This window comes from Anopheles coluzzii, chromosome 2, assembly GCF_943734685.1.
Source record: "Anopheles coluzzii chromosome 2, AcolN3, whole genome shotgun sequence".
NCBI classification, from domain to species: domain Eukaryota; kingdom Metazoa; phylum Arthropoda; class Insecta; order Diptera; family Culicidae; genus Anopheles; species Anopheles coluzzii.
Window position 1 is genome coordinate 103,642,939 of NC_064670.1, and position 27,972 is coordinate 103,670,910.

At 48.4% G+C, this 27,972-nt stretch overlaps 1 protein-coding gene across 4 annotated transcripts in view; it reads left to right on the forward strand.

Moving 5' to 3' along the window:
- The window catches only part of LOC120947763 (WD repeat-containing protein 47), a 65,300-nt gene that overhangs the window by 14,571 nt on the left and 22,757 nt on the right, over positions 1–27,972 (forward strand). Inside the window, exons 3-7 of one of the 4 annotated variants that reach the window (XM_049606904.1) lie at positions 2,690–3,571; positions 3,809–4,084; positions 4,209–4,381; positions 6,441–6,838; positions 6,913–7,210. In XM_049606904.1, the coding sequence (XP_049462861.1) occupies positions 2,848–3,571; positions 3,809–4,084; positions 4,209–4,381; positions 6,441–6,838; positions 6,913–7,210 (1,869 nt within the window). In that variant the 5' untranslated portion in view covers positions 2,690–2,847. Of the gene's footprint in view, positions 1–2,689; positions 3,572–3,808; positions 4,085–4,208; positions 4,382–6,437; positions 6,839–6,912; positions 7,211–27,474; positions 27,779–27,972 lie in introns of those variants that run through there. The other 3 variants (XM_049606905.1, XM_040363424.2, XM_040363423.2) reach the window with 3 other exon arrangements.

A 27,972-nucleotide genomic window follows, 5' to 3' on the forward strand; every position in this document is an offset into this window, starting at 1 on the left:
TTATCGGATTTGGATCGGAGTTGACTCCGGATTTTTGCCAACTTTACCCATCACTAGTTTATACCATCACGGCGGCGAGGTGTAACTCATCCAATTTTGCTATTCCTCTTTAACCCGAAGCAAAACAAAAAAAAGATCCGATTAGATAAGCAGCATTATTAATCTAAAAATGATGGGCGGGTCCACGGTATTGTGCTATGAATAATTAGCACGATTAGGGCGATAAAAATGTGATTAAAATTGTTTGCTGAATGGCATTTTGTTTGTGAGGGCTGCGATTGGGGTACATTATTATTTTTTACAATCCTGATAAATCAATCACTGTTTGATGAGCAGCCCAACAAGTCCATCACATTCTAAGCTGGCAGCGGAAATCGATTGCGCTCCAAAGTGTAGTTGAAAAGTGTCTCTGATCTATCCCGCCTGTTCGCGGATTGATCTTATGCTAATCGAATTATTCGGTTGATCAAAATCCACCGTCTCGCAGAGGGAGGGGAAATCCGATACGGCACGACGATTTTGGGGCCGTTTATGCGCTCCGAAAAAAAAAGATCAAAATCACAAGACAACCCCTTGGGGTGTAGTACCTACGCGGGAGCAGAAGCGATCAACTTTAATTTCACGGTTCGTTAAAAGCGACGCTCTTGCTTCCGACGGATTGAATCGAATTCTTCACGATCAACGTCCGCCCTTTTTGTGGGTGATTTTATTCGTCTCTTGCAATTGAAATCAGTTTCGGGGGTACGTCGCCGGAAGAGAGTACTTCCCTTGCCGAATTTGGTCACAAGCGGAGCTGCTTCTTGGCTTTTCCCCGGTTGGCGCGTTTCTCGTCGATGATGATGGGATTTTATGCATTCCGTACGAGTTCTTGTCCTAACTGTTCCATCCGTTGCTGGTTGATTTCAATTTGCGTTCGTTGTTGCTTTCTAAAGTGCTTAAGATTAAAGGTTAAGATCTAGATGTGGTCTTCGCGATTAATCAGTTAATGGGTCAGTTCGTACGAAGTACTTCAGAAAGTACTTCAGAGACTCTTGTACCGTGATATCTAACTTCGTGCACCTGTGTAAGAAGAGATAATACATTACAGCAAAAGTTTGCTCTACTGAGGAAATGGTAAAATAATTACCCAATTTTTCGTAAGAACGTGCAAAACATCGCCCTCCGGCGCACCGAAGTTCATGCATTGAAAATGAAGTTCTTCCCCCTGTCATATCCCCTCTTACTAGAATACCATTAAGGATAGACGCCATGGGGAAGGACGTAAATGTGAAACAAGAGGGGGGGGAAGTGTAGTAGTAGTAACATGTGTGATCTGGATTTTTCCGAACCGCATAAAGCAGTGGTTTGTGCGAAGCGGGAGAGAGAGGGGCGACGGGCATGTGTTTGCAGATTTATTGACCCTCATAAAGCATAAATTAGCAACCGGCTGTGTGCGGGGGGGATATGGTAAACGGAGATCGGCGATCCCGGGCAATCTCCCCGACCCATCCCCAGCCACTGGATGATTCGATGATTGACGGGGGACCGCTTTTCACTCCGCTATCACAAATGATGAACCATTAATGTTACGGCGCTTGATGGAAAAGGGAGGATACAAATCGCTTGATCAGCCCACAAACACACACACATGCGTTCATCCACTTTCAAGCGAAAGTTATTCCCCATTCCACCCGCCCCATTGATTGGACAGAGTGGGGAGGGGAGTGCTTTTTATGCGTTTTTGAAGTACAACCTACACCCTTGATTCGCTCTCCATGCTGCTGCTGCTGTTGCAGGTGGTGTATATGTTGGTTTGTGTTCTCGTGGGTGGTGCATTGGCCGTACTTGTCCCGGTGCCCTGAATTGACCTGTGCAGCACCTGCAGCACTGAGCACGGAGGGTCCATGGGCAGTGCTCTAGTTTTGTTTTATTGGTTGTCAATTTAATGTTTCGGCTTCCGGCTTCGGATTAAAGCATTGCTTTACCACGCTTTTTGGAAACTGTGCCGTCTTTAATTGAGCGGGTGAAACGAAATTAACAGCTTAGGGAAATAGAAAGAAAAGTGGGTGTTGAAGTGGCTAGAGCAACCCTGTGAAAGGAAAGGGTTCGTCTCCATAACTTTGGTTTTTTTCCGTTATCAATCCAATATCACTTAAGGTGTAATGTTTTATGTATGCTGTTCGTTCCCTTGCCATTGGATACTATTACACACGTAATCGCTTTCGAAGAAGCGGCTTACGGCCAGAACACACGTGCAAGGTCATCAGTTACAAGTCATTTTCAATTTGCACCCTTAATGCGACAGTTGAAATCGAATGAAACCCGACAGAGATGAACGACCTGGGGAGTGATGCTATCTTCGGAGAGCGGAAAGGGGAATTCCAAATACCTCCCTTAACTTTATCCTGGTTGGAATGGTCGTTCTCAAATGGGGTGTGGTATTTGCTTGCAAATTGAAGTTCTTTCTTTGTGGAGGGTTTCAAGGGGTTTATGTCCTCTAATCCACCCAAGACACCAAAAACTCACCCCCGTCAAGAATTGGGTAGTTTGTAGCTGGGATGGAATTTTATCTTTGGTGAGATGTCTGTGGTGGCGTTGTCACTTGATTTTATGTAGATTTGTGGATTCCCTTTTAGGTTCTAACATCTGCACCGACTGGAATTTGATATTAATTTTGAATTTTAATCTATTCCTCCGCTTCTTTCCGCAGAATTCCACACCGAGTTTGAGTTGGAACTAGGAACGCAGGACGACCCTTTGGCAAAGGGACGGAAAAACGTCCATCCAGCAAAAGCTTCATCGCCCCGCAACAACTGACCGAACAAAACCCAACACACGCTCCCCGTTCTTAATGTGAGTGCAGCCATCATGTCGCCGGCGAGACTATCACTCCGCGAGGAGGACATCGTGCGGTTGGCGCTGGAGTTTCTGAACAATCGCGAGCTGCACATCTCCCAGCTGTCGCTCGAGCGGGAAACGGGCGTCATCAACGGCCAGTACTCGGACGATGTGCTCTTCCTCCGGCAGCTCATCCTGGACGGCCAGTGGGACGATGTGGTGGAGTTCATCCAGCCGCTCGAGGCGCTGCAAAACTTCGACATGAAGCAGTTCAAGTACAGCATCCTGCGCCACAAGTACATCGAGCTGCTGTGCATCAAGTCGGAGGCGGGCGGGCTGGCCGCCGGCCCACCGCTGATCAACAATGTGGAGGGTGCGGTGGAGGAGGTGGTGCAGGTGTTGGGCGAGCTGGAGAAGCTCTGCCCGTCGAAGGAGGAGTACTCGGGGCTGTGCCTGCTGCTGACGCTGCCGAAGCTGGGCGATCACATGCAGTACAGGGACTGGAATCCGAGCAAGGCGCGCGTACAGTGCTTTCGGGAAATTTTCCCCCTGGTGGAGAAGTTTCTGCCCGGCGATAAGAAGCTCGGGTCGGCGGGGGGTATGCTGAGCGCGAAGAACGATCGGCTGGTGCAGCTGCTGATCAAGGGTGTGCTGTACGAGTCGTGCGTGAACTACTGTCAGGTGAAGGCGACCGGTGCGGCCGATTCGGCGAGTCAGAAAATTAACTTCTCGCGCGTACTGGACGGTTCGATAGGTGAGTTGGGTTGGGCGCGCGGGGGGGAATTGCGCTACTTTCGAGCAAGAATTTATGAGCACGGGAACTTCCTGAATATTTCCCAGTAAATTACCGGAAAGCATTAGCGATGTGTGGTTGGGAATGCTGGACGTTCTTTCTAGGAGCAAAACTCCTTTGTTTTTTGGAGCAGGAAGTCTCAAAGTGGTCGTTTGCCATGCAAATCATTAGGCTAAAGCAATCGTTTCTTCCACACAGGATTTACGGATTCGGACCTTTCGCTGCTGAGCTGGCTGCAGAGCATACCGGCCGACACGTTCTCGGTGCCGTTCGAGCAGAAAACGCTGAACGTGGACGTGGAGCGGCTCGAGAAGCCGTCGCTCGAAACCTCCTGGACCGAGCACATGCTCATCACGCCGATCAAGCCGAAAACGTTCCCCCACTCTGTGATGCCATTTACCCGGCCGCGAAGTGCCGCCGACATCATGACCCGCTCGCTGTTGCCTTCGCTGGACGCCGTGTCGAGCTGCTTGAGTAAGTTGCCGTTTTGCGATGAATGCGAGAAGCAGGCCGGTGTGCCCCCACCTTCCCTCAATCATCCAAACATGATAAGCAACGTGTGTTACGTTTTTTTTTCGATACCGTTTTTGTATTTCAGATCCGAAAGCGCCGAACGAATCGTTTCCGATGTCCCGTTCCAGCTTCGCCAGCTTTCATCTGACAGGCATTAAGCCGAGCAGCGGCAAACTGATGACCTCCAGCGTGGACCGGTTATTCGAGAACGGCGACGGGGGCGAAACGTACCGCAGCAGTAACTTTGCGGAGTATCAGGTTCGTTTGCAGAGGCAGGTCTGGATGTCCAAAAGGGAGGAGGAATGCAGGAGGGAGCCGCTCGTCGTTAACGTGTTGGGGGGTTGTCGCGTTACAGGATGCCTTTTCCTTAAACCCGGCACCATCGTCGTTTCTTACGTTCTAATTATGCAACCGCTTGAAGTACCTATTGCAGCAGCAGCAGCGCGCCTTGTTTGACGTTGCTCTAAGGGACCGGTTTGCCTTTAGCGTCGTTACTAAAGAGGGGAAGAAAAGAAACAAAAAAGTAGGTGATAGATTACAGAACGGATAATCAGCAGGCAGCAGGCAGCTGCTCTAGTTGGGCAAGATTGAATCGCGTAATAGGAAAGTGTTGGCACAGGGATTCTCGGAACCTGTAGTTGTAGCTGCGATGAACGATAGGGAACGCCCCTTGGGGCGAAATGTAGGGTAAATCAATAATCACAGGGACCTGGGATAGAGACGTCAGGATAGGCAACGGCTACTTGTGGCGTGGGCCTGTCATGGGGCATATCGAGACCCACTGCTGCGGGTCACTGGACTTGCGTTGTGCCGACCGCGCACCAGCAAATGTGGTATGCTAACTATGCGCCCGTGTGCGTGTGGTAGCCGGCTAATTGTTGCCGACGAATGAAAAGGAATGCTGTCCTAAGAGAGGAGTATCACCACTTATCTCGCCACTGCATGTCACTACCACGGTATGTGAGTGTGTCACGTGTCGTAGGGAATGCAGTAACTACGGGAAAAAGAGGGCGAAAAAAAATGAAACGGGGAGGTGCATCATTTGTTAGAAAGTGTGTAAACAAACCAGAAGAAAAAGAAATATTTATCGCTCTCCTTTCGTATGATGAATGACATCGCCCGTTGGTTGCGGTACGTGGAAAGGTCGGTGCATAAGAACGGCACATCGCTGTAAAACCTGTAATGTTTACACTGGGCACAAGCGACACACACACACACATACACACATAGTCCAAATGACTTTGCTGAGTTTTCTTTGACCCGATGTACCGCTGTGGACGGGGGCCTAGATACTTTGTATGGAGCGTCAATATTTGCTTTCCCGAATTGATTCCCATTTCATGAATAGTAGAACCAACGGGAATGACCCCACAGAGCGGGCCGAGCACAGAGCGGGAGCGGAAAAAGGGACCGCGGGTGAAGTTATCGCGATTCCTCGGCACGAACCGGAAGCGGCACTGTTGAGTAGGGATCACGTTTTAGTCATATCTTTAGGATTACCGTGCGTGTTTTATGGTGCGACATTTGTGGGAGCTGATTTGGGAGCTTATTTCTAATAAGAATAAGTAGGGCAGTAGGTAAAGCGTAACGTTCTACTTCGTTTTTGGTGATAGGAGTTCTCAATTTTACTATTAGAATCAAGTTGGCGGTTTCATGGCATTAGGCGCTCAAGCGTGCTTAGCTTCACAATTCAGGACTGTAATTCATTATTTTTAAAGTTAATAGAGTGCATAATTTGCGATAAGTAGCTTAAAGAATTTTTTTTGACGGATAGTAGTTAATAAGACGTTTCCAGTAGACAACTAAAACACACTAGACTATGCTATAGAAAGCATTTACATTAATTGTGACGATTAATTATCAAAGCAAATATGTCATTTATATAGTTCTCTTTTGGCAACTTAAAATTTAACGTATTTCATGGATTTATTTGCTTAGATACCTTATTGAAATGCGTTTACGATGATAGGACGATTATCGATTTTTAAAACGCACTGAATAATCTTTGTTATACAAATCTATCGTAATTACATCTTTGTTCACTGCTACTAGCATCCCACCGTGGCCCGCAGTTGGTAACATCCACATTTCTGTCCTCCACGTGGGAGCTCCACATACAATTGACGTAGGCACTGCATCAACGCTGCACTCAAGGTCTCCCGGGTTGCAAATGCAAATAGGCAAATTGCGGTCCCTATTTTGTCCCAACCCCCACGTTATCGATTTCCGCCTCTACACCCTACCTGTTGTTGGGCCACGCCAACCAACCCACCCTCAATACTTACCGCTCTGTGTGTGCTTTCTATCTGTCCAGCAGGGACTCCCCTCGATTGACGAGATCGGTTCCGCGCAGTCGAAATCGCCCGACCTGCAGGCAGTGGCCGGCGCGGTCGTCAAAGCGTGCGACATTCATCAGCACAGTGCCGAGCGGGACAGTCCCAACACGACCAACTCGACTGCCAAGAGCTCCCGGCGGGACTCACTGTCCGAGAAGATACCGACGGCGCAGCAGCAACCGATACCGACCGGGCTACCGCACCACAGCCAGCCGCCGCACTTGTCGTCGGTACCACCGTCGTCAGCGATCTCAACGCCGGGCAGTACGGCCGGCGGTCCCCACAGTGCCAACAGTCCGGTGCCACTACTGCCGGCAGGTGTTCCGCAGCCGCCCCCACCCAACGTGGCGGGGGTCATATACGATCAGCCCAAGCCAACGTAAGTGACCGTAGCATGGCGTGTCCTCCCTACAGCCCCGTTCTTAATTAAGCGTTTACCCCTTCTGCTTTTAGGCTGAAACCTGTTCACAATCTTCCCGCGGCCAACGGCAACAACGGCTACGGTACAATCAACGGCAACAGTGGTGGTGGCGAGCTGTACGAAAAGTTCAAGCAGCAGAAGCAGAACAAAGAGAGCGATTACATCATGAACGGCAATCCGACGATTGTGCCACCGGCGCACATGAACAACGCGGGATCATCCCCGGTGCCTCCTCCACCGTCGTCCGGCCAAACCAATGGCAACGGGGCACCGGCCGTGATGGGTGCTCATCCCTCGGAAGACGTGATAGGCGGGAACAAGGATTATGAGGTAAGCTTGGGAGCTTTGGAACGGATTTTGGACGACCACACCGAGGAGACCATTTTAGGCTGAGAACGGTTCTGCACTGTCCAATTAAATGTGCTTGCAAGTGATAAAGTTTGTGTTGTGGCTGCAGCATCACCAGCAATACCTTCTTGCTGTTAGAAGGGGGGATAAGTTTACGGCTTAAATTAAGCGTGCCTGATTGTTGGTGCTCGAATGCATCTTAAAAGGGGGATTACAGCTTACTACAAATCGGCCAGTCTTGCTGCATCACAACCGATCAAGACGGGGCGGTGCGTAGGCCGTCTGCACAGTTATGAGTGGCCAAAGTCAAATGGGTCAGACAAAAAAACTGCGCCAAATGAACACGTACGATCGTTAAGAGCCAGGCCGTTTTGACAGTGGTTGATGGCTGGATAGTTTTCCTTACAAAAAAAAGCGGTTGTTCTGAAACAACTTTTAAAAAACATCTAGCTCGCCATCATCACAACCGCAGCCCACTTAAGTTTGCGTATTTGTTGAGACAAATTAACGCATCCGATTCGATTTGAATATCATCAGACACAGGCACCACCGCGCAAGTGCCCAATCCCCGAGCACGCGGAAGTAATATAACTGTAAAGCTGCCCGGGTCGTTCGGGGGACTGTTGGCGTAGTTTTGCTGATAAAGTAGAGCACTACAAAATGTATCCCACCTCGGCGCGACAAGGGTGGACACTGACAAACTGGTTCGCGCGTTCGATATTTGTTTGATTTGTTTCTAATTGTGTCTCACCTTGCTCGCCCCGGGCCCGGATTGTGTCGATCGCGCGCGTGGGATGTCCCACTACCCGTTTTTACCATTTTCCACTATCTTCTCTCGGGCTGCTGCTACGGCTACACGCAGTCGTCGGTCTTGGCACGCTATCGGAGGTGGAGCCGGATTAGAGTGGCGTGGTGTTAATTCAATGACACGTTAGCACAAACCGCGCAAACCCTGCCGTTGGCCACATTTGTTGGCATACTGGCTTTTTTGTCGACTACAAGAGCGTTTGCATACAAAGTTGCATGCAATGTTGTGGGGCTTGCACACAATGGTACAAGCCGTTGGGTTTTGTAGGTCACGGGCTTTAGCAGCACATCTTGACGCGAGACGGGGCGCGAGTTCTCGGCATCTTACACCCGCGCGCGCACGTTCAGGCTTTAACCGAAGCTGGCACCTTTGGCGCTCCACCTTCGCCGCCGCCTAAAGGGCCAGGGACGACGTCACACTGGTGGAATTCATGAGCTCTGGTGAAGGTCTTTACAAAGTCGATACCTTTACAATGCCATCATCCGGTGGAGCTATGCCGATGCATCCCTTTTACGGCAAGTTCATGATCAACTCCGATCGTTCGTCAATGGCACCATCGTATCGATGGGGACACGTGTGAGTGTGTGTGTGTGGCATAAGCCGCTGTTAGTGTCAACGAGATGAATATCATTCGGTTCAGCATGCTTCCGGTTAGGCATCCCGCTGACTGTTTGGACGTTTGATGGCGCGCGCGCGATCGCCTAGTCGTCTTCGAGATTGATGCGATCGTTTACCAGTCTCCCCCAGTTTTACGGCCGTTCGTTAGGGGAATTCGTTTTACGAGCTGACGACAGTGTATTTGGAAATAGCTCACCCATAGAGAGCCCTCGAGGGCTGGCGCCGTTGTGGTTAATTTGAATGAAGGAGCTTTTAATGAGTGAGGGGGCCGAAACTTTTTTCTGCGGCTTACGAAATCCATCGACAGCTTCCCATACTGCACCGATTGATCGTTTCCACTTGCTGTGGGTTAGAACATAAAACACAAAACAATCCGATCCACTGGTGTGGGTGGTTGGTTGGTTGACTTCACAATAATTGGTCGATGGCGTTAAGATAAAACGGAACCCATTAAAGTGACACACTTATCGACGGTGCGAACCTCTCGGTGCCGAAATCGTTAGAGAGCAATTGATTATTGATTATCCGTGGCATGGGCTGGCTGTACTCGTTGTGAGTACCATTAGTTGAGGCATTCTTTTTTTTTTGCGTACACAAATACTCCTCTCACTCACCCAACCTCATCGTGGCGGAAGTGAAGGAAGTGCGCATTGCATTCCGTTACTTACCGTGTCTGTATGAGCAATAACTCTTGGTGTCGTGCCGTACCGTCAATTGGAGTTTGAAGCATTGGCCAATATTTGCTCAACTCTGGTGTCATCTATGGTTGCGGGGGTGACATGAAGGGACATATTAGTCAGTTGTCATTTTTAAACTATCGACCGACTTTGCTTGCGTATGTGACGCAAGTGACGGCGACGACACGACGACGTCGTTAACCGTGCGCGCACAATTCAGCAGGAAAGCGGGAACCATAACGCGTCGTTTGTTTTTATTTGCGGAACACATGTGTGTAATGATGGGGCAATGGAAGACATTACTCGTAATAGAGCAATTTATTGGTGGTAATTCTTCCAAGAGACTCGCGTTTTTTATTTGAGTATTAATGATGGTGGAGGTTTAAATCGTCTTACGATGGTAGGATGAAAAGCATTCTTCGTGCAATCGCCGCCAATGTAACCACTCGACACTTTCGCATGCATCTCAGCTGTACGGTTTGGCCTCGTTACATTAATCATGATTAATGGGGTCGACCGCGGACTAGAAGTCTCAATTGCCAGCAGTGCCGAGAGTACGAGACAAGCGTTCTCGAGTGGTATGTGAAGATGAAAAGAGAAATCACGCAGCAATGAACGCTGCGTTAACGTTCATCATCGCGTTCTTTCTCGTCAAAGAATGTGCACAGCTTACTTCCGTTTGGTTCGATACTCGGCCCGAAGAAGATGCACTTCGGTGTACAATGCCCCCCCCCCCCCCCACCCAGCCGCTTGCTCCTGGGAGCGCTATGAACCGTAAGATGAGGTCGAGAGTGCCCACTGCAAAAGTGTGGCACGGCGTGGTGAACACGTTGCACGAACCTTGAATGTCGCCCACCAACACCAACCCAATCGACCGCGCTCTGAATTTGCACGCTCTGCCTTGCCTTATGTGGGCTAGCCAGCGTCAGGCTAAGGGCAGCATCTACCGTCAACCTATTAGATCAGCTGCATGTGCACGCGATGCGCGCACACTGCAAGTGAACTATTGAAAACATCTAAGCACGACGGCGTGTGGCAACAGCTGGAAGGTGTGATACCGCGTGGGAAGAAACAGCGAACTTTGTTTGCCTTGAAACACGTTGTATGGGGAGGGTAAAGAAGGACATGATAAGCTGTGTCAACCATCGACCCAGCAGGAATGCAGGGAATCGAGCACCAAAAATGGACTTTCGCGTCGTCGATGGCTATCAATTTACGATGTAAAGTTGCGCGCTGCTCACGCAAATCCACCCGCTGGTGGAATGCAATTTGTGATTAATTTAAATGTGCTTCTTCCCAACGTACGCCCGATGTGGATTGCAATAACGTGGTTCGGGAAGATGTTTCGTATAAATTGCCATCGCGGTGGTTCGTCCGTTTCGCCCTTTTTGCCATACGAATGCTTCTCTCCCGTCGGTGAGGCGGAAGCGAATCGCTGCTCTGGAATGATGGGATTTATTTATCTTTTTTTTGCGTGAAGTTGCTTAGCGTTACTTCTCTCTCTCTCTCTGTATCTCTACTTTGCCTGTGTGTTGTGCCCCGGTACGACGAGGCCGTGCTGGAGTGTCGTTTCGTCTTGGAGCAGCTCGAGCTTGAGAGGGCTGCAATAATAACGAGACTCACGCGAGACCGGCGGTCGTCGTTTGTCGTCGGCATCGTCACCGTCGCGACACAGAACGTTTGAGCCGCGGATCAGTTCTGTTTGAGACGTTCGATCGAGTTCATCGTCGAGAAGCTTGACGCGTTCCGTGGTTTGTTGCGTACACGAGCATGCCCGGCGGGTTTTTACAACAGTAAAGAGCGAAGTGTTTGAAGTGCTCAAGTGGTTTGTTTTAAGTGAATGTTATTTGGGAGCACAAATTTTAGTAGAATCTTTATTGAAACTTTGTTTTTGTGTATCTTCGGCCACCTGGGTAGTGTCCCGATGTGTTCCGTTTGCATCCACGGGGCGCTTTATTTGGTAAACGTGCTGGTGCCAGCCAGGCGCGTGTAGTGTGTGAGTCACGATTTGTCGTTGAAGTGAAGTTGAGTTGTCGATTGACCGATCAGGAGGATTTATACATTTTATATTGTCCGGTGTGTGCGTGCGTGTGTTTGCATAAACCTGCGGGGTGTTAAAAGCTGTCCAAAAAGTGTCTGGTGATCAACCTTTTCCGTCGACGATGGCGAACGTGCATCATCACCATCACCACCAGCATGCGAACCATCGGCACCGTCCGTTCTGCGGTGTCGATCGGCAGCTGAAGAAAATTGAGGAAATATTCAACCAGAACCAGAAGGAAAATGAAGTGAAAATCATTGAATCGCACACCAACCGCAAATGCAGCGTGCATGGCACCCATCGGCGTGGTTCGGTGTGTTCGGTGCGGCGCCGTGACTCGATCGCCAGCTCGGTCGGCGATCTATCGACGGTTGGCGGGGCGGGCAAGCAGCTTCCGCAGCAGCGACCCTCCTACGGTTCCATCTACAACGTCGGCCGGGAGGCGGAAATGGCCGCACGGCGACGCAGCCGACTGGGCAATCGTAACTCGATCGCCAACATTAGTGATCTGCATTCCCACTACGTTATCGCACCGAGCCCGACCGGGCGCAAGAGTTTGTCCGGGTTTGCGGATCCGCGGCGTCGCGATAGTATGCCTGTGCTGAACACGATAAAACCCCTGTCAAACAGACCGCTGGAACATCCGGCCGATTTCCCGTCCATGCTGCGCGCCACCTCCGTATCGACGGTGGATCTTCGCCGCAAGCCCTCGATCGGTGGTGGAGGTGTTGGAGTTACCCGACGCTCCAGTATAAACAGCAAGCGCAGCAGTCTCCATCTGGACGACGGCTTGTCGACGATGAAGCTCCACTCGATCCTGAAGAAGGCATCGTCCCCGTCGAAGGATAGCGAGGACAGCGGCGAGCACGAGCTGTGCGACATGACCAAACGCCTGTCGTTCGATTCGGGCATCGCGAAGCCACCGGGACTGGCCGGACTGATGCCCCACAATGGGGGGCAGCACAATCGGCGCAACTCGAACGATTCCAGCTACAGCTCGTATTCGCGCCGCATCTCGATCGACTCGCTGGACGCGAGCCGGCGCTACTCGCGGCGCCTGTCGGACGCATCGTCCCTGTTCGGAGGCGACGAGGACGCGAGCAGTGGCAGCGGGGGCGGCACGAACGATATCGATCGCATCAAGGTGCTGAACAGCAGCTTCGCGAACAGCTTCGACGATGCCTCGATTGGTGGCGACCATGAGGTAATTCATTAGAATAATGCCATAAGTGGGCTGCCCAGGTGGACGCGGTCGCGTGCGTTCTGCCTTGCAATTACTGTTAAAATAATGCAACCGAGATGAAGGATCCCACGGAAACTTTTGTGCCGCAAAGCACAAAGAGACGACGATCTGCCAATGTGTGATCACGAATCGCGAAGGGGTGGGGCTGAGTAAATGACCATTTTTGCATGGTGTTGTACAGTAAAGGCCCCTTAGTCAGCTTCGTGTGTCCAGATTAGAGAATTTCCCAGTTCCTGGTGCCAACTCCAAAGATGGGAACTCATGCTGGGAGTGCCTCTCCAACATGCTTCCTGCAGGGGGAGAAGCGTGCCACAGAATCATAAAGCGTTCCTTTCACCAGGCACTGCTCTTGATCCAGTAGTGTCTTTCAGTATGATTTTTTACTTGGTTCGCATAATTTAAGCTCACAGTAGGAGTGGAGAGAATAGAAAAGAGATGGTTCGGGTTTGGAGATGGCGCCAGTTTGATCTCGCCATGATGAGCACCATGATCGATATCTGTGTCAGACTTGGTGTGGTACGGCTTGGAGAAGAAGAGGCCCATTGTGTGGCGCGACGGCGGAACCGTCCTTCCCGACCGTGAAGGCCGCGCACACAAGATCTTACGATCCGGTAATGAACCGGTGAAAGCCTCGGCGTAATTAACCTCCTCAACGAGAGGCAAAATCAGTGACAAAATGGCATGGGGGACATTGGCGTTTCCGAGTTCCACTGCTGCTGCTGCGTGCGTACGTATGTACAGCTTCAATGTCTGATCGTTTATTACGGTTGAGACTCGCGTTGAACGCATGAACGCATCGCACAATGTGTGTACAATACGCTGCGGAAGGTTAGTGCAGAGTCGATAGAAATGGTAATGCTCCTTGAGCCGAGCCGAGTGAGAGCTCTTTCGTACGTAACGCTCGCCTGGGGGTCATTCGTCCGCCGATTTGGCGTAGATCACCAGAGAGTTGCGGGGAAGGGTTTTCGGTGCAGCAGATTGATTGGTTCCGCTGGTGTGTGGCGTGAGATGATGATGTGGTGGCGCCAAGATGCGTGGGATAATTTTATGGGTTTTTATTATTGCTGCTATTGAAGCGGCGGGAGGACGCGCAAGATCGTGCAATTTTAGCGTTTCTGTGTTCCTGTTTGCCTTGCTTTTTGAGGGAGGTGCCTCTGTGTGTATGTAAATTGTTTTGGTAAACAGCTCGCTTATAATACGAGACGTCTTAGTCGGGACAGAAGATATTTCGGAGTAGGTTCTGAGAAGGTAAGAACCTCGTTGTAGACAATTTACGTCGAGTCATGCAGTTTGTTCAACAAGATAGGATGTGTTACTGCTAGAGCTTGGTTACCTACTTGTACAGCAGCAACAGATCGAACACTACAACAGCTTGTCACTCCAACACGCTACCGATTGGAACTGCAAAATCCCACGACCCCACGAGAGCTGGGAACACAAATTGCGCTCCATGGACACAGAAATCTGAGCAGCAATCAAAATCTGGTTGAGCAGTAGTAGTAGTAGTAGGAGTAGGTGGTGTACGCGATCGTTTTAGCTGATTTCCGATACACGACGGACCCGTGCAAGACCCCGCTGTTGATTGCTGGTTGTGAACGCGGGTAAATGTCGTTTACAAAAGCACTATGATTAAAGCGGGACACCCGACAAAGCGAGTTTGGCTTGGTTGAAACGATGGTTCGCTTGTTGCCTGTGTTTGGACGAACCACGATGACGAACGAAGATAAGAATGCAAATTGCTTCTGTGTGTACCGGTCCTGTGTTGTGTAGCTCGTCCTCCGCAAACACCACACAACACCTCAACACTCGATACTTGAACTGTTACCAGCGGAACAGCTTGTGTAATGTAACACTTCCTGCGATAATTGTTTATGGTGCACCCTTGGAGGGAGAATATGCGATTGCAAACGTAAGCCGGTGTGTCATGTGCCCTATAGGGAATATGGGGAAGATATCTCATCTTACCAGTTGTCGTCGTCGTCGTCGTCGTCGGGATCATCTGATCATTGTATTTAGTGATGCTCTAACTAAACATCTCATGTTCACGTTGTTGTCGTTGGGCATCACTTTACTCGTGCTCCTCCGCTCTGTAATCTTGGATATAGCTGGTTTCCACAAGTCTGGAGTTACTAATTCTAAGTATTTCAACCTCTCCCCTCTCCCGCTATTTGCAGCATGAATCATCCAGCTTGGCAGGCAGGCTTGCCCCCCAGGCCTGCGCGGCGTTATGAAACATGCCTGTTTTTGGCAAACCTTCGTTGCGGTGCGCGAGTTGAACATGCGTTTGTTTTGAAATTTATTTACCCAAGGCACTCCTTCTGCCTGCTTCTCGCGCGGAAGGCATCGCTTCAAGTCACCCACATGCGCCAAACTGGACAGCTCTTTTTGACGACGACTGTCGGTGCCCAAGCGTCCAGAGGTTCGACTGCTCGTCATTGTCGTTCCCTTACACGGGCAGCGGGCTTCATATTGGAGAGTTTAGCTCTCGAGCGAGAGCAAACACACGCCCGATGATGACGGATCGGAAAGTGTCGCCTGCGTCGGGAGTCTGGTGAGGACATCTCTTTTGAAGGAAGGGGTAAAAAGCTAAATCTTGTCGCGGTTCGATCCCGTGCCGCGTTGGTCCTGCGAACGTGTGTGATATGTCTGGGACGGATTTCTTTTTCGCTCTTGTTGTTGTTGTTGTTGTTGTTGTTGTATGAGAAGATCCCCATTCTTTGTTGACCTATTAATGCCACCAGCCGCCACAAACACCTCCCGGTCTGCCGTCGACGGCGGCAACTGTGCTAGAGTGCTTAGAAAGGAGACTAAGACGCTTTTTTCGGTCGTTCGCGCCGAAAATGGTGTGGCAAAATATTGTGATTTTATGAGTGCGTGACGTTGCTGCTGCTGTTGTGCCTTCTCTCCGTCTGTCCCAAGATGTAAACTGCTGTAAAGTTTTTTTTTTTTTTTGGAAGGAACTGGTTCATAGTAAGCCGAAACCAGCTACTCGGACATTGGTCGGTGGTGCTCGCCGTTAATCCCAGAATGTGTATTCTAGTTCTGCTGCCTTGTATGGTAAATGGTTTCACGCGGATGTTGTGGTGGACACGCTGCTGGACAACCTTGCCGCTCATTAGAAATAACCTGTAGAAAGAGATAGACAACCCAAAAAAAAAAAAGAACCAAGCTCCCCGTGAGCGTCATGTGTGTGATTTTCGGTGGCGTCTTGTCGTAAAACAATTCACGACCGAATTGTCGTACAGCTGAGAAGTGTTTTATCGCGGCCTGGCTCCACACGGGGCTGCCAGCTCTATTAAAATCAGAGTTTCAATAGTTTAGACACTCGATAGCAAACAGAGAGGAGAGCAAAAAACTCGTCTCGTTAGATCTCAAATACCTTCTGGGTTCTTTTTATGACATTACGAGGGTCGTGCCAGTAAAAAAATAACGCTTCTTCTCGGTGGCAATCAGTAGTTTGTGGGGCAATGGTGCATCAATATTTACATTGCGAGAAGAAGATGGTGGAGGGACGAGAGCTTCACAGTCGCAGGTGCGAAATTTAACATATGACGCCTGTTTTGGGAACCGCTCCTTACCATTTTACTGCTGCATGATGGTTGCATATGGCTTCGGTGACGTTATTCTGTTTGTTGTTTAATGGTTCAATTATTTGTGAAAGCTTATTCTGCTGCCTGTGTTGATGCAAGATCGGCTTCGATGGTGATCAATGGCGATGGGTGTTAGAGCCAGTGATTTAGGATCATTTCCAAGGTGGCAATAAAAAGAGACAATTTATCTGACTATACTATGTAAATCAACCATTGGATTGGTGTCTCTAGTCGGACGATCACGCTGGATGGGATGTTCCTCTATCGACTTAATCGAATCCGTTTTTTCGGCATCTTGTTAACACGTAAAGCCGTTAGAGATAAAACCTATGTCCGGATGTTGGTTGATAAATTGGTTAACGTTCATTCTCTGGCAACAATGTATTACCCTATTGCTCAACCCTCTCCATATACGTGATCGCGGACACACCAGCTGGAGGGATATACATGTCATCGACTTGATGTCCGACCCCGAGCACAGGAACAACGTCGTCACACCGCGCCCCAAAAGGTGACACCGATTGACGTACATCGTGTCCAGGGTGCCGCCGCCCGTCTCGCTGTGACATCAATTCGCCATCAATCTTTTAACGCTCATCGCGCGGCTCCATATCTGTTGGTCAGGAACCACTGGATCATCATCTTTGTGTCAACCGCCCTCCCCAAAAGAACAAGCGCACTAGCGCACTCTTTCTCCCATTCCCGTCTCATGGTGGTGGAATTCATTAAAAATCAGTTGGGTACCGACTGGGGGGTGATCGTGCCCGGAATGTTACTTGCTTTGTTGTCGCCTTTACAAGGGGGTGGGGTGGCCGAACGCAGGGGAGAAGGGCAAGAGGGCAAAACAAAAAGCTCTAATAGGCTGCGCTCCCATCATCCTACCTCGGTCAAGCGATGCGATGTGTACGGGAGAGGGGCCATCGTGTAAGGGTGTTTGAATGTAAAAGGTTGATTTTTGTTGTTGTTTTTGAATAATCGTCCTCCCACGATCATAACCCACTACTGCTGCTGCTGCCGCTGCTGCACACTGCAGAAGATTGAATCCATCCCCCATGCTTGCGGTGGGGTAGTTTTAAAAGGGGAGATCGGTTCGCTTGTTTGGTTACATATGGAAGGGTGTCATTACTGTTGCGGGTTGACAACGCCCCTGCAGCTTTGTAGAACTCATGTAAAATTAATTAGTGTGAAAATAAATGGCAATTCGAAACGCAATACGACGCTGTTGCGCTTTGGATCTTTGCGTTAACAAGCGAAGCTCATGTTTCAATCCAGCGGTTGGTCTGTTAGAGGGAAGAGATCATGTGCTTGGGACGGAGTGTTTGCGTTGGAAATTGTAAATTAATCTTTTAACTCGTTATTTGGGACACTTCTCATTTAATACATTTTATAAGAAGATTCTTAATGCTAAATTTATTTTGCTGAAATATTACAATTTAAAGTGCCACAATTTTAATTAAACTCTACGTGAGTGCTGCTTGTTGTGAGTGACTGCGTGCTAGAGGATCTCACGAGAGCATTTTGCGTTGTTGCATGCAACGTACAGTTGTGCAAGCTGTTTGCACACAAGCTAGTGAAGCTGTGAGGCATGCAAGCTGCATGCAATCGTGCATTTTCACACAGGGTTGTAGCTTTTGGTTGGTGTTTTCAAGTTTTGAAGCCTCTCGCGGGCATATCTATTTCCATCACTTGCGTAATTATTTTCCTCACATTTTTGAGGGCGGAATGAGGGACTGTCCTTTTAATTTTGATACCAGGTTGATAAAAAGCTGCTCGTGCCGGTGAGTGAATGGTTTAAAAACGAAAATGATTTCATCCAAAACCCATCACCAGCAGTAGATCAACAGCAGCAAAATTATGTATCTGCTCCACTTTCGAGCCATTGGGTTTTTAAGCATTTATCTAACACATGTTTCACCATGGCCGCTAACTAGCTGCTTGTGTATTATTTCGGTGTGATTTAATCCGATCCGTTCGTGGTAATGCGTGTGTGTGTATGTGTGTGCCCATCATCCATCTCATCCCCAGCCCTACCGAACCGGAACAGATAATACGTTAACGAGAGCTAATTAGCAATGGCTCGCTAAATTCCTCCTAAACGAATGTGCCGCCACTACAGTACGGTTCGCTCGCTATGGGTACCCATTTTCGGGAGGACTGATTGTTTTAACTTCGCCCGCCCGAGACGGCGAACCTCTAATTTGCCTACCGAAGAGTTTGGAGTCTCCACAGTGCACCCCCCCCCCCCCCCCCCCAAAGGGAAGGGCAATTTGGCTGAATTTGCTGCTGCTGCTGCTGCTGCTGCAACAGTGGACAGAAACAGTGGTTGTCACGGCAGTTTAACAGGAAACAGTCAACCATTGACACCGGACGTAATAAACCCTCGATGGGCACGACGTTGAATAAAGCTTGCTCACGTATGTTATAAGTAGGGATCCGCCCCCTCCGCCTCTCCACATTTGTTGGGTGGTTTCATAACAATTGCCCCCAAAAACCCTTACCGAAAAGCCTTACATCGCGAGAGGAAAAATAAAAGATTGGTGAAAAACAACAACAAATCCCTTTCCAGCAAAAGAAAAGGTGACATAACAAGAAGGAAAAGGAAAGGGGAGGGCGTTTTGCTGTGGTTAGGTAGCGTTTAAATGGCAAAAAATAACAGAAACAGATGGAAAAGTCTGCCGCGACCGTTCATCACACCTTCACACGCGTCGTCCCTCAATTGCTCGGATCATCATCATCGCATCCATCGCGCGTTGTCCATCATCATGGAATGAGGCAGCAGTTTTTTTTTTCGTTGAGCGAGCGGGCGTTAGCGTTAACGATCGATGGCGATTTCTTTCACTCAGCAACAGTCGGGGGGAGGGCACGGCCGGTACGATTGAAGGCCTGGAGGGTTGGCAAATAATTTGACAATCACACTTTTTGACACCTAGTTATCCAAGCGAGCGTGATGCGTTCGTTCATTTGGGAGGCGAGTAACTGGCTTTATTTTGTTTTTGTTTCTTTTTGGGGGATTGTGTGGCCCCGTTGTGTTTATTGAATGCGCAAAAGGTAAAGGTGAAGAAGTGTGCCAACCCGCGGCCTTTTTATTACCTAATGTATGTTTGTGGTCGTCGCATTCGGCCCAGTTAATTCGTGGGCGTACGGGTGTGTGTGAGTGTGTGATCTACTACTTTATGCATTAATTTCGGTTTCGTTACCCTTAAAGAGGCACGTCTCGATTAACATTGTTTTTTTCTTCTCTTTATTTTTATTTGCAGGTAAGCAAAGAGTAGACGACGAACCCGTCCACGCTGTTTTAGTGTGCATATACCTATATAGTTGCCTAAGGTTCATGGAAGGTCGAGCGATTGGTACAGGAAAAGGTATGATGCATAACACCTACAACAGCAGCTGGTTAGCTGAATTTAAGCTGGCAAAAAAAAACACAAAGCAAAAACCCAACCCCGAAAAAGAATTCAACTATGGCTCGTGCGGTTTATCCTTCCCTCGCGCGCCCGCGCGCTCTCGCAAAAAAAAGGGTGAAACACGTGCAACCCAAAAGTGATCATTATTATACACAACAGACACCCTCGCCCGCTTGGGTGAATTCTTTTAACGGTAATCGGCGGCCTCCCCCATCGCCTCGTGTACAAGAATGCTACGCTTTAACCGTCTGTTCTCGCCGGCGGTGGATGTGTTAGATCAAACGGAGGGAGTAGAAAAGGGTAGCAAAAAAGTACGTCCGAAGCTACTTAGTTAGTGTATTACTGCCCATCACACAACCACCAAACACCTACCAAAGCTACTCGATTTGTAAATTTACCCAACGTGTTTGAGGGGTTATCCGTTCCTTGTCCGTTGGTGGCTGTTGTTGCTTGGGAGATCAGAATAATTGCATCATTACTCCACGTGAGATTATGAGGCCGAGGTAAAGGAGTGAAACGGAGAAACTAAATCGATAATCATATTTGTATCACTGGTGTGCGGGGGGAGGAGGAGCAGCAGCAGACGGGAGAAGAATTGTGCGTACCGAGAGAACGGGGTGGCCATGTGGTGTACAGCAGTCGGCGGTCTTTTTTTTGTGAGACTTTAATGTGGCGTCCGGAGCCATGATAAAGAAAACCTTCGCTTGTGTGGCCGGTGTGGTTTCTATTTGATCGCGCGAGCATTTTGAATTGACTTTGTTGAACCTCAACTCTGTATGGTTGATGATGAGCTGCTGGCTGGCGTCCGGCACCAAGCGAACGAACCGATCGCCGGTGTAATCTAATTTAAATTTAATAATTTTGGGGGCGCCATAGCTTTTTCCTCCTCTCGCTTGGGGGCAACCGGGTCGGGCTGAGATGAGATCCTACTACCGGGTGAGAAAAGAACCCCTCCGGTGTGTGGGGTGAAAGCTCTCGGCTCTTACTTTCCGTCCAGGCAAGCGTGTGGTGGGTTTGTTGCCGTTTCGGATTTGCTTTGCCGATATGCCGGCGTGCCTGTTTTCCTTTGTACGCCTGCTCGCGCCAAAACATAATGACAGAGCGGAATCTCTTGCACCTCATCTCCGCCACATCTCCGTCGTTGATCAGTCGCTGCCAGGAAAAGCACAGTGGGTAAGAAGTAAACCTTAGCCACCTTTATCAAACAATCCACTAATTACTTGCCGCAAATTATGACGATTTTATGACAGGGCATGATGAAGCGCTCGATAAGACGCTGATCCGATCCATATCTAATGTGTCTCACACTAAATTAAATGTGAATAAACACAACCAAAACCGAAGATGACAAAATCGGTGGCTTTTTTTCTGGGACGGAATTTGCCTCCCTTCCTTGCCGAAGTCGTCTGTTCTCACGCGTGTAGAGGTGAGTGGGAATTATTTTTATGGAGTCTCGCCACTGGCTGCTGCATAGTGCCGGTGGTCGCAACATTTTTGGGAAAGTGAAAAATTGTCAAATCAACCCAAATAAGTGGAGGGGCGGAGAAGGTGAAGGCTAGGTAGTGACATTAAACTGCATCAATCAAGCGCGCGTTTTCGGCAACGTTGTTTGCGGACGAGCGAGCTTTGCTTAACATCCGCCCCAAAAAAAAACACACACAAAGACGCCGCGAAGGACGGGATGACATAAGCGCCCCGGTCGATATCGATAATTCCAACGTTGTGGTTTGTTTTTCCGCTGCAACTGTTTTGCAACCAAAAAAGCCGAACTTATCAAAGGCAGGATTCTTCTGCTGCCATTATTATTAAAGGCTCGCTCAATGTGTGAATGTGATTTATGGGTAATAAAAAACTCGTGCTGGAATGAAACCTAACGAGCAAAGCAGTGCAAAGTGAGCTTCTCCAAAGCGTGGTGATGACTATTGCCCAAGCACACAGGGTCACACGGGCGGAGAACAACAGAAATGTTACAAAAAAGCGAAAGTGAAACGAGATAATTGTGGCAAATTTTTATCAACACTCCAAACTTCACTCTCTAACAACCTTGAGCGGTTGGTTTGTCGGTAACGGATAGCTAGTACCGTAGGCAAGGGCAGGTGCAGGTCGACGGCAGTAACTAATCTGCCAAACTCTTCCAAACTCTTTATCTTTTGCACGGTTCGGTTCGGGTTTTTACTATGGGAAAAATGTGTCAGCCTGTGTCTGTTGGGAAGGAAATGGCAATTGTTTTTCTGCTTCCCAGTTTCCCACCATCGGCTCCACTATCGAGGGTTGTCGATTTTGCATTCGGTTGGAAAAACCTTACTCTCTCTCTCTCTCTCTCTCTCTCTCTCTCTCTCTCTCTCTCTGTTGTCGAAGAAAATACCCCCGATCGCGTGATGATGATGCAATCAATGGCACGATGTCACCCGGCGCGGGAAAAATGATTTATGGCAATCTGGTTTTGGAGCGACGCTGGGAGAGAGGGTAGGAGGTTTTGGAGTAGGGAACGGTGTGCGAATTTCCCTCTTTCACCCATTTAAGTCAATAATGGGTTGGTTGGTGGAAGGGAAAAGGAAAAAAACTCAGCTATGGCTCCAAAATCGAGCGAAGACTTGTTAGCGAGGCAGACGACGAACCTGCCCAATTGTTTCGCGCTTAGGCTGAGGATGTTTTACTGCACCTCTCGTGCCACCGAGAAGCAATTACACAAATTACACTCAGCGCCCACCATCTTGACACGTGTGTGTGTGTGTCTGTGACATTGAGGCCAGGGCGGTTGGTTTAGAAAATGTTTTTTTCCGTTTGGTTCTATAAGGAAAGATGTGTTTAAAAAATTGAAAAACAAACCAGTCCAGCGGAGCAAGGACTCTTGCTCGACCAATTTTGTTGTCAAACAAAATGGTAACAAACTGTTGACAGGATAATGACCAGAGAAACTAAGCCAAATCGTAACGGGCAATTGAGCAGCAGCGTATTATTTGCCACATTTTGAAACATATATTTTATACCTTTATAATAGAGTACATTGTAGTGAGAAAAACGGAAAAGAATGAACGATTTCACGATTAGTGCCAGCAGCGGCTTCAATTAACCTTCAATTTGAATGTTAATTTAGCCTTCAAGCTTTCGGCTCGATTGACTACTCGACTCGTTTCGCGGAAAATGTCATTAAGCCGTGTGTGTGTGTGTGTGTGTGTGTGTGTCGGTCTGTGTGTTTGATCGTGTAGCGCCAGTTGCAAACTTTCACGCATAGATTGAGCGATATAATAACAAAAAGGAGTAACAACAGCAACAAAAATGGTCGGATAGATCAATCAATCATGGGCCCCGCCACGAGCAAACCTGTGTTGTGCGTACGGAAATGAATCCGTTCAAACGAATCCCGCACCCTGGTGGTGGTTGGGAGGGAAATATCTTAATCACTTTACCCGGTCTGATCGCTCCAAGCGAACGGAGACGCTGGAGCCTGAGTTTTATGCGCATGATCAAAACATGATGCAGCACCGGGTCGTTTTCCTTGTTTTTGTAGGATGATCTATTTTGTCGTTGGGTCGATCCACAGAGGCACCGCAGGTAGTGAAATGCACCAAAGTGCTCGGGGGTATGAAAAAAGAGAGTGTGAAACGTTTGGTTTTGCAAAATGCGTGTGTCCGACCGATTGCTACTATATTATAGCAGTGTGGTGTTGTGCCGCTGCCCGAGGGGGCTAAACACATTAGCGTTCCACAACCTTCCACCCCTGTGTTTTAACCCTCGCAAACATCCCCTGTCAAAAGATCGTGCTCTCGTGATCATTGTGTCAGCGGTGACACACCTCCACGCTCCACTACCGACAGCACCATCATGTAGTAGAGAGAAAGTGTCTGTTGTGCTTCCAAACTGAAGCGAATCGCACATTCCCGCCTGTGGGAAAACGCGTCAAATTCAGAATTTTAATAAACTCTTCTCGCTTTAAACAACCCCTCTCCTCTATCGCTCCCGGTGCTGTTGGTTGACCAGCTCCAGCGCGATATTATCCGCACGAGTAATACAGTAAGGTCTGGCCGATATCGGGACAACTTACAGACCGATGCGACGTGCGAAGCTAATCCCGCGCGGAATAAATGACCTTACAAGCTTCATAATTTCAACCCCGGCAAGTGGCGGGTTCGTCGCTTTGCCCCTTTGGCACGCAAGTCTTTTGTTTTGACGTGTTTGTTGTCACGTTTGCCAGCCGGGGGGGTTGATTGTGGGGGAACAACATTCCCCTTCCCAATGCGTTTCCCGAAGTGAAAGCGAACATTTTCCAAACGCGTCCCGGGGTGGTGTAATGGGAGGAAAATACCTTGTTTTTCTCTCTCTTTTTCCTCTCACACTTGACACGACCTAAACCGATCTAATTTGGTGGCGTTGCTGTTGTTGTGGTTTATTTTTTTTCAGCTTCACTTCATTCCACCCACACAGCCCCTCACAGAGGAAGACTGTTTTGTTGTCTCTTTAACCCCTCTCGGCTAAGCTGTTTTCCCCGCATCCCACCTCCCGGCGAGTGTGGCTCTAGCAAGGGAGAGGGGGGAAGTGGCATTGTCTCTCGAATTTCGAAAGGGAAGAGATTATTCATCTTTTTAATTGACTTTTCCTTCGGAAAATGACGTGAAAAATTGTGCGCTGGGCTGGGAGGCAGAGATGATGATGGTGTGGGTGAGTTCAGTGGCAGAGTATTTTTGTACTTGTGTTACCTTCATCGCTTCACTGGAGAGGGGTAAAAGGGAGGTTTTTATTTGGTAAATCTTCTTGCTTCACTGGTTGCGATAGATTCAAAATGAAGTGAAAAAATACACCATAGCTGTACAGTGAACATTCCTCTCCGCATGCTCCAGTAGTGGCAGAAATGTGTAGCCTTTCAGTCTTTAGAGCTTGAGAGCAAAATTAAGCGGGAATTTGTAGATCGATTCCATAATATTCCTTGGAAAGCCTCAGGCGAACACAAATTATCCTTTTAAGCGTAAAGGGCAGCTATTTGTTTTAATGTGTGTGTGTGAGTCTTTATAGAAGAATTTTCTTTCCAGTGTTTTGTTTTGTTTCTGTTTGTCTATAACCATATTGCTGACCTCAATCCCGCATGGGAAGCATTTATTCCACCTAATCAAAGATGGTAAGCGCCCTTAGACCGAACGCTTAGAACCTCTTAGCTTGCTTATTTATGTGCAGCGCTTAATCACACAATCGTTCGATCGTTATCTCGATCTCCGATCGACCCAAACTACCGTTTGGTGCGCAAAACGCATCGCACACGTACAGTTTTCCAACCACCCGTTTACCAGAGATAGGGCTGGTTGTGTTGTGTGGCTCTTGATTAAATGATTGAATTTCACTGCCGGCCGATAGCGGATGGGTTTTACCTTCACATCACACAGCAGCACAACACGGTGCAGCATATATTGATTGCATAATGCGCACCTACCACCCTTCCATCAATCGATCCTTTGCCCATCGATGAGAGTGTGATTTTATTATTAGTATTTTCCATTTTTCTTTCAATTTGATCCCATCCCATAGATGCCGGTTTTTGAGCGATTGTTTTTTATGCTTTTAAAAAAAGTAACCACCCAGCTTCTTATAACGATCACTTCAAACAAAAAGGGAAACAAACTGCAACCCAAGAGTGGTGCTTTTCCTTTGCTCTCCAGAAGCGAAGCATCTCCTCCTTGTGTAAGCTGCCTGGCGGCACAAGAAAGCCGCGCTTGTTGTGTGTTTGTGTGCTGTTTGTTGGATGAGCTCAAAACGCATCAGTCTGCGGCTACTGCAGCGCACTCAGAGACAAGGAAACAAGCATCCGAAAGCAGCAGCAGCAAAAAAAAGGAACTTATATGCCTGCGCAAACCTGTGAAGGGTGGGCTGCGGATGAAGTGTGCGCACCAAACAACAAAGTGGTTCGGTTTCGATTTGCAGTTTTTTGTGGTTGTTGTTGTTCGTTGGGTTCGAAAGTGAACGAAACCGAAATTTTTGAGTATTACATCGACAATTTGTGAAGGCAAATGAAGGCAAGGGAGCAACAACAACAAAAAACAGGTGTAATGGCTGATGATTCAACCGGTGTGTGCCGGTGTAACGGTTTCTTCCGGTAATGACGTCGACGTGGTAGTGTGTGTTAGGGAGAGAAAGAGAGGTGGCACAGCTTCCCAGCAGTATCGCGGGAAACATAATTTGCATATTTTATCGGTTTGTAGCGCGCGATCGCTTTACGAGCAACAGAGAGTCGGTTGACGAGAAAAGCAAGGAAGGAAGGGGAGGTACGCCATGCGCTTTTGTGTCCCCGGCCCCCGGAGGCTCAGTCAAGCAGGACAACAAATTTCTATCCCCACGAATCGCCTAATTTCACCGGTGGATTTTTAAATACTTTTGCTGTTCGATTTGACCGTTTCTCTAGTCAGGCCTTTTTTTTTGGTGCTGGTGCCCCTGTACGCCCGTTGTATTGTTTGAAACTAATTAATTAGTTTTGAACATTGCACACACATCTCTCTAATCTATTGTGTTCAGTGCCTCTCGTATCCCTCATCATAATGTGTGTGCGTGTGTCTTCTATTTCGCTCAATCTTTGCTCCGTATCTTTTAATTTTTGGAAGCAAATTTCGCCCACAGAAGCATCACTACACGTAGAATCTCTACTTTGATTGTGTGTGTGTGCGTGAAGGTGTGTTTGTCGGGGGTGTATAAGTAATTATGCGTGATTTGGGCAGCGAGCGAGTTGTTCGCTCATTGAGGAAAATTCGGAGCATTATGTTGATTTCGTTGCTGCAGCGGTGTGAGCACACAATACGCGTTACTTTTTAGAAAGTGATACAGATTTTAAAGGCAGCCGTAATCAGATTGCGAGCCTCAAGTACTTTCGCTAAAGTAAGAAGATTGGGGGGAGGTAGATTGGATTACGCGGTTTCTCGTGTGCGTAAAGTGGTTAGCCAGATGGCTGGAGGGAAATGAAAAAGCCTCTTTTACACGGGCAAGAATCGTTTCGTTAACTGGGAAGAGAATGTAGCGTGAGGAAACATCATGCCTTGTTTGTAGCTCTGCTTTAGATTTAAACAAATTACTCGAACGACGCTCAAAAGTTGTAGAGATATTTTTGTGCTTTCGAAGAGGTTCCTGTAATGTCATTTTGTTTATGCGCCCTGTGAAATCTCGGATAAAGCGAGAAATCTGAGAAATTTTCTACTAATAATCATTAGCAAATGTTCCGAGTACTAGTAAAGTTTAGGTCCAGTTTAGGTTCGATCTCATTACCTATATGTTATAGCCTAGCCTTTACCTGTTGCTCTATTACATCATCTTTTGAAGTGGTAGTTAAAACCTCCAATAAGAGCTACGCTACTTGCAGCGCATTAAATAAAGAACTTTCTATTTTCCCCCTTTCTACCACCGACCGGAAAATGCATCCCTCGTGAAAGTAGAATGAAAAGTAAAATCGTAGCTTAATTGATTGAAATAAAAGCTAAACGCTGGTCATGATGGGCCCATGCTCTCTCGTTTGGTACGCAGTAACCGGAGGCAAACAAGCCGGGAAACGAGTTCTAAAACCCCACCAAGCGCTTGTCTGATCTACATAGATCACGATCGTCAAAGTAGAGTGCCCGATCGAGAACAGAACTCAGAGCAGCATTTCCGCTTTTGTTGTGAGAGGTTGAGTCAGTGCCGGAGAAAGAGATCCAGTTTGTGCCAGCAGCAACCTGTTCTGGTCCCAGGTGATGATGATACCATAATTGTAGAGTCTCACTATACCCTATGCCATCCTTGTGTATGGCGTAAGGTAAAAAAATTAGAAAAACTCGCTCTTGCCGCGCGCGGTGGCCTCGCGCTTCCAGCAGTCTGCTGCTGCTGTTGCTGGTGGTTTGTTTGATTTCGTTTTTGAACCGAACAAGAGAGAGAGAGAGAGGGGGGTGTACGTCGTGGAAAAATCAAGTCCAATCTCAACCAGCTCTCAAACGGCGCGCGGAGAAGAGTGGTTCGCGTTCGCAGCCAGACCCTCTGGGCCTCTGTTGCTCAGTTTCCAGCTAGCTCTCACGCGTACCGGACGGCTTTTCGTGGGGTTGGCGCGCGCGCTTGTGAAGCGTTGCAGTACGCGAGTCGAGTTGCGCACTGGAGTTGCGTTCGAGTTTTCCTTTTGGTAGTTGGGTGCACCTCGCTGGCAGGATATCGCTGTCTTGCCTAACATATGTGTGTAATTGAGTGTTTTTTTTGGTGATTTTGTATTTTTTGATGGTGTACTGTTCCGCCGATGCTCCTTAAAAACCATATTCCAATGTTGTGCTTGGGAGCGTTTCAGTCGTGTGATCTGTATCAACTCCAACAGTGTGAATGCTTGTGGTGCGATCTCCATGCAATGATATCTCTTGTAGGCTAAGTGCGGC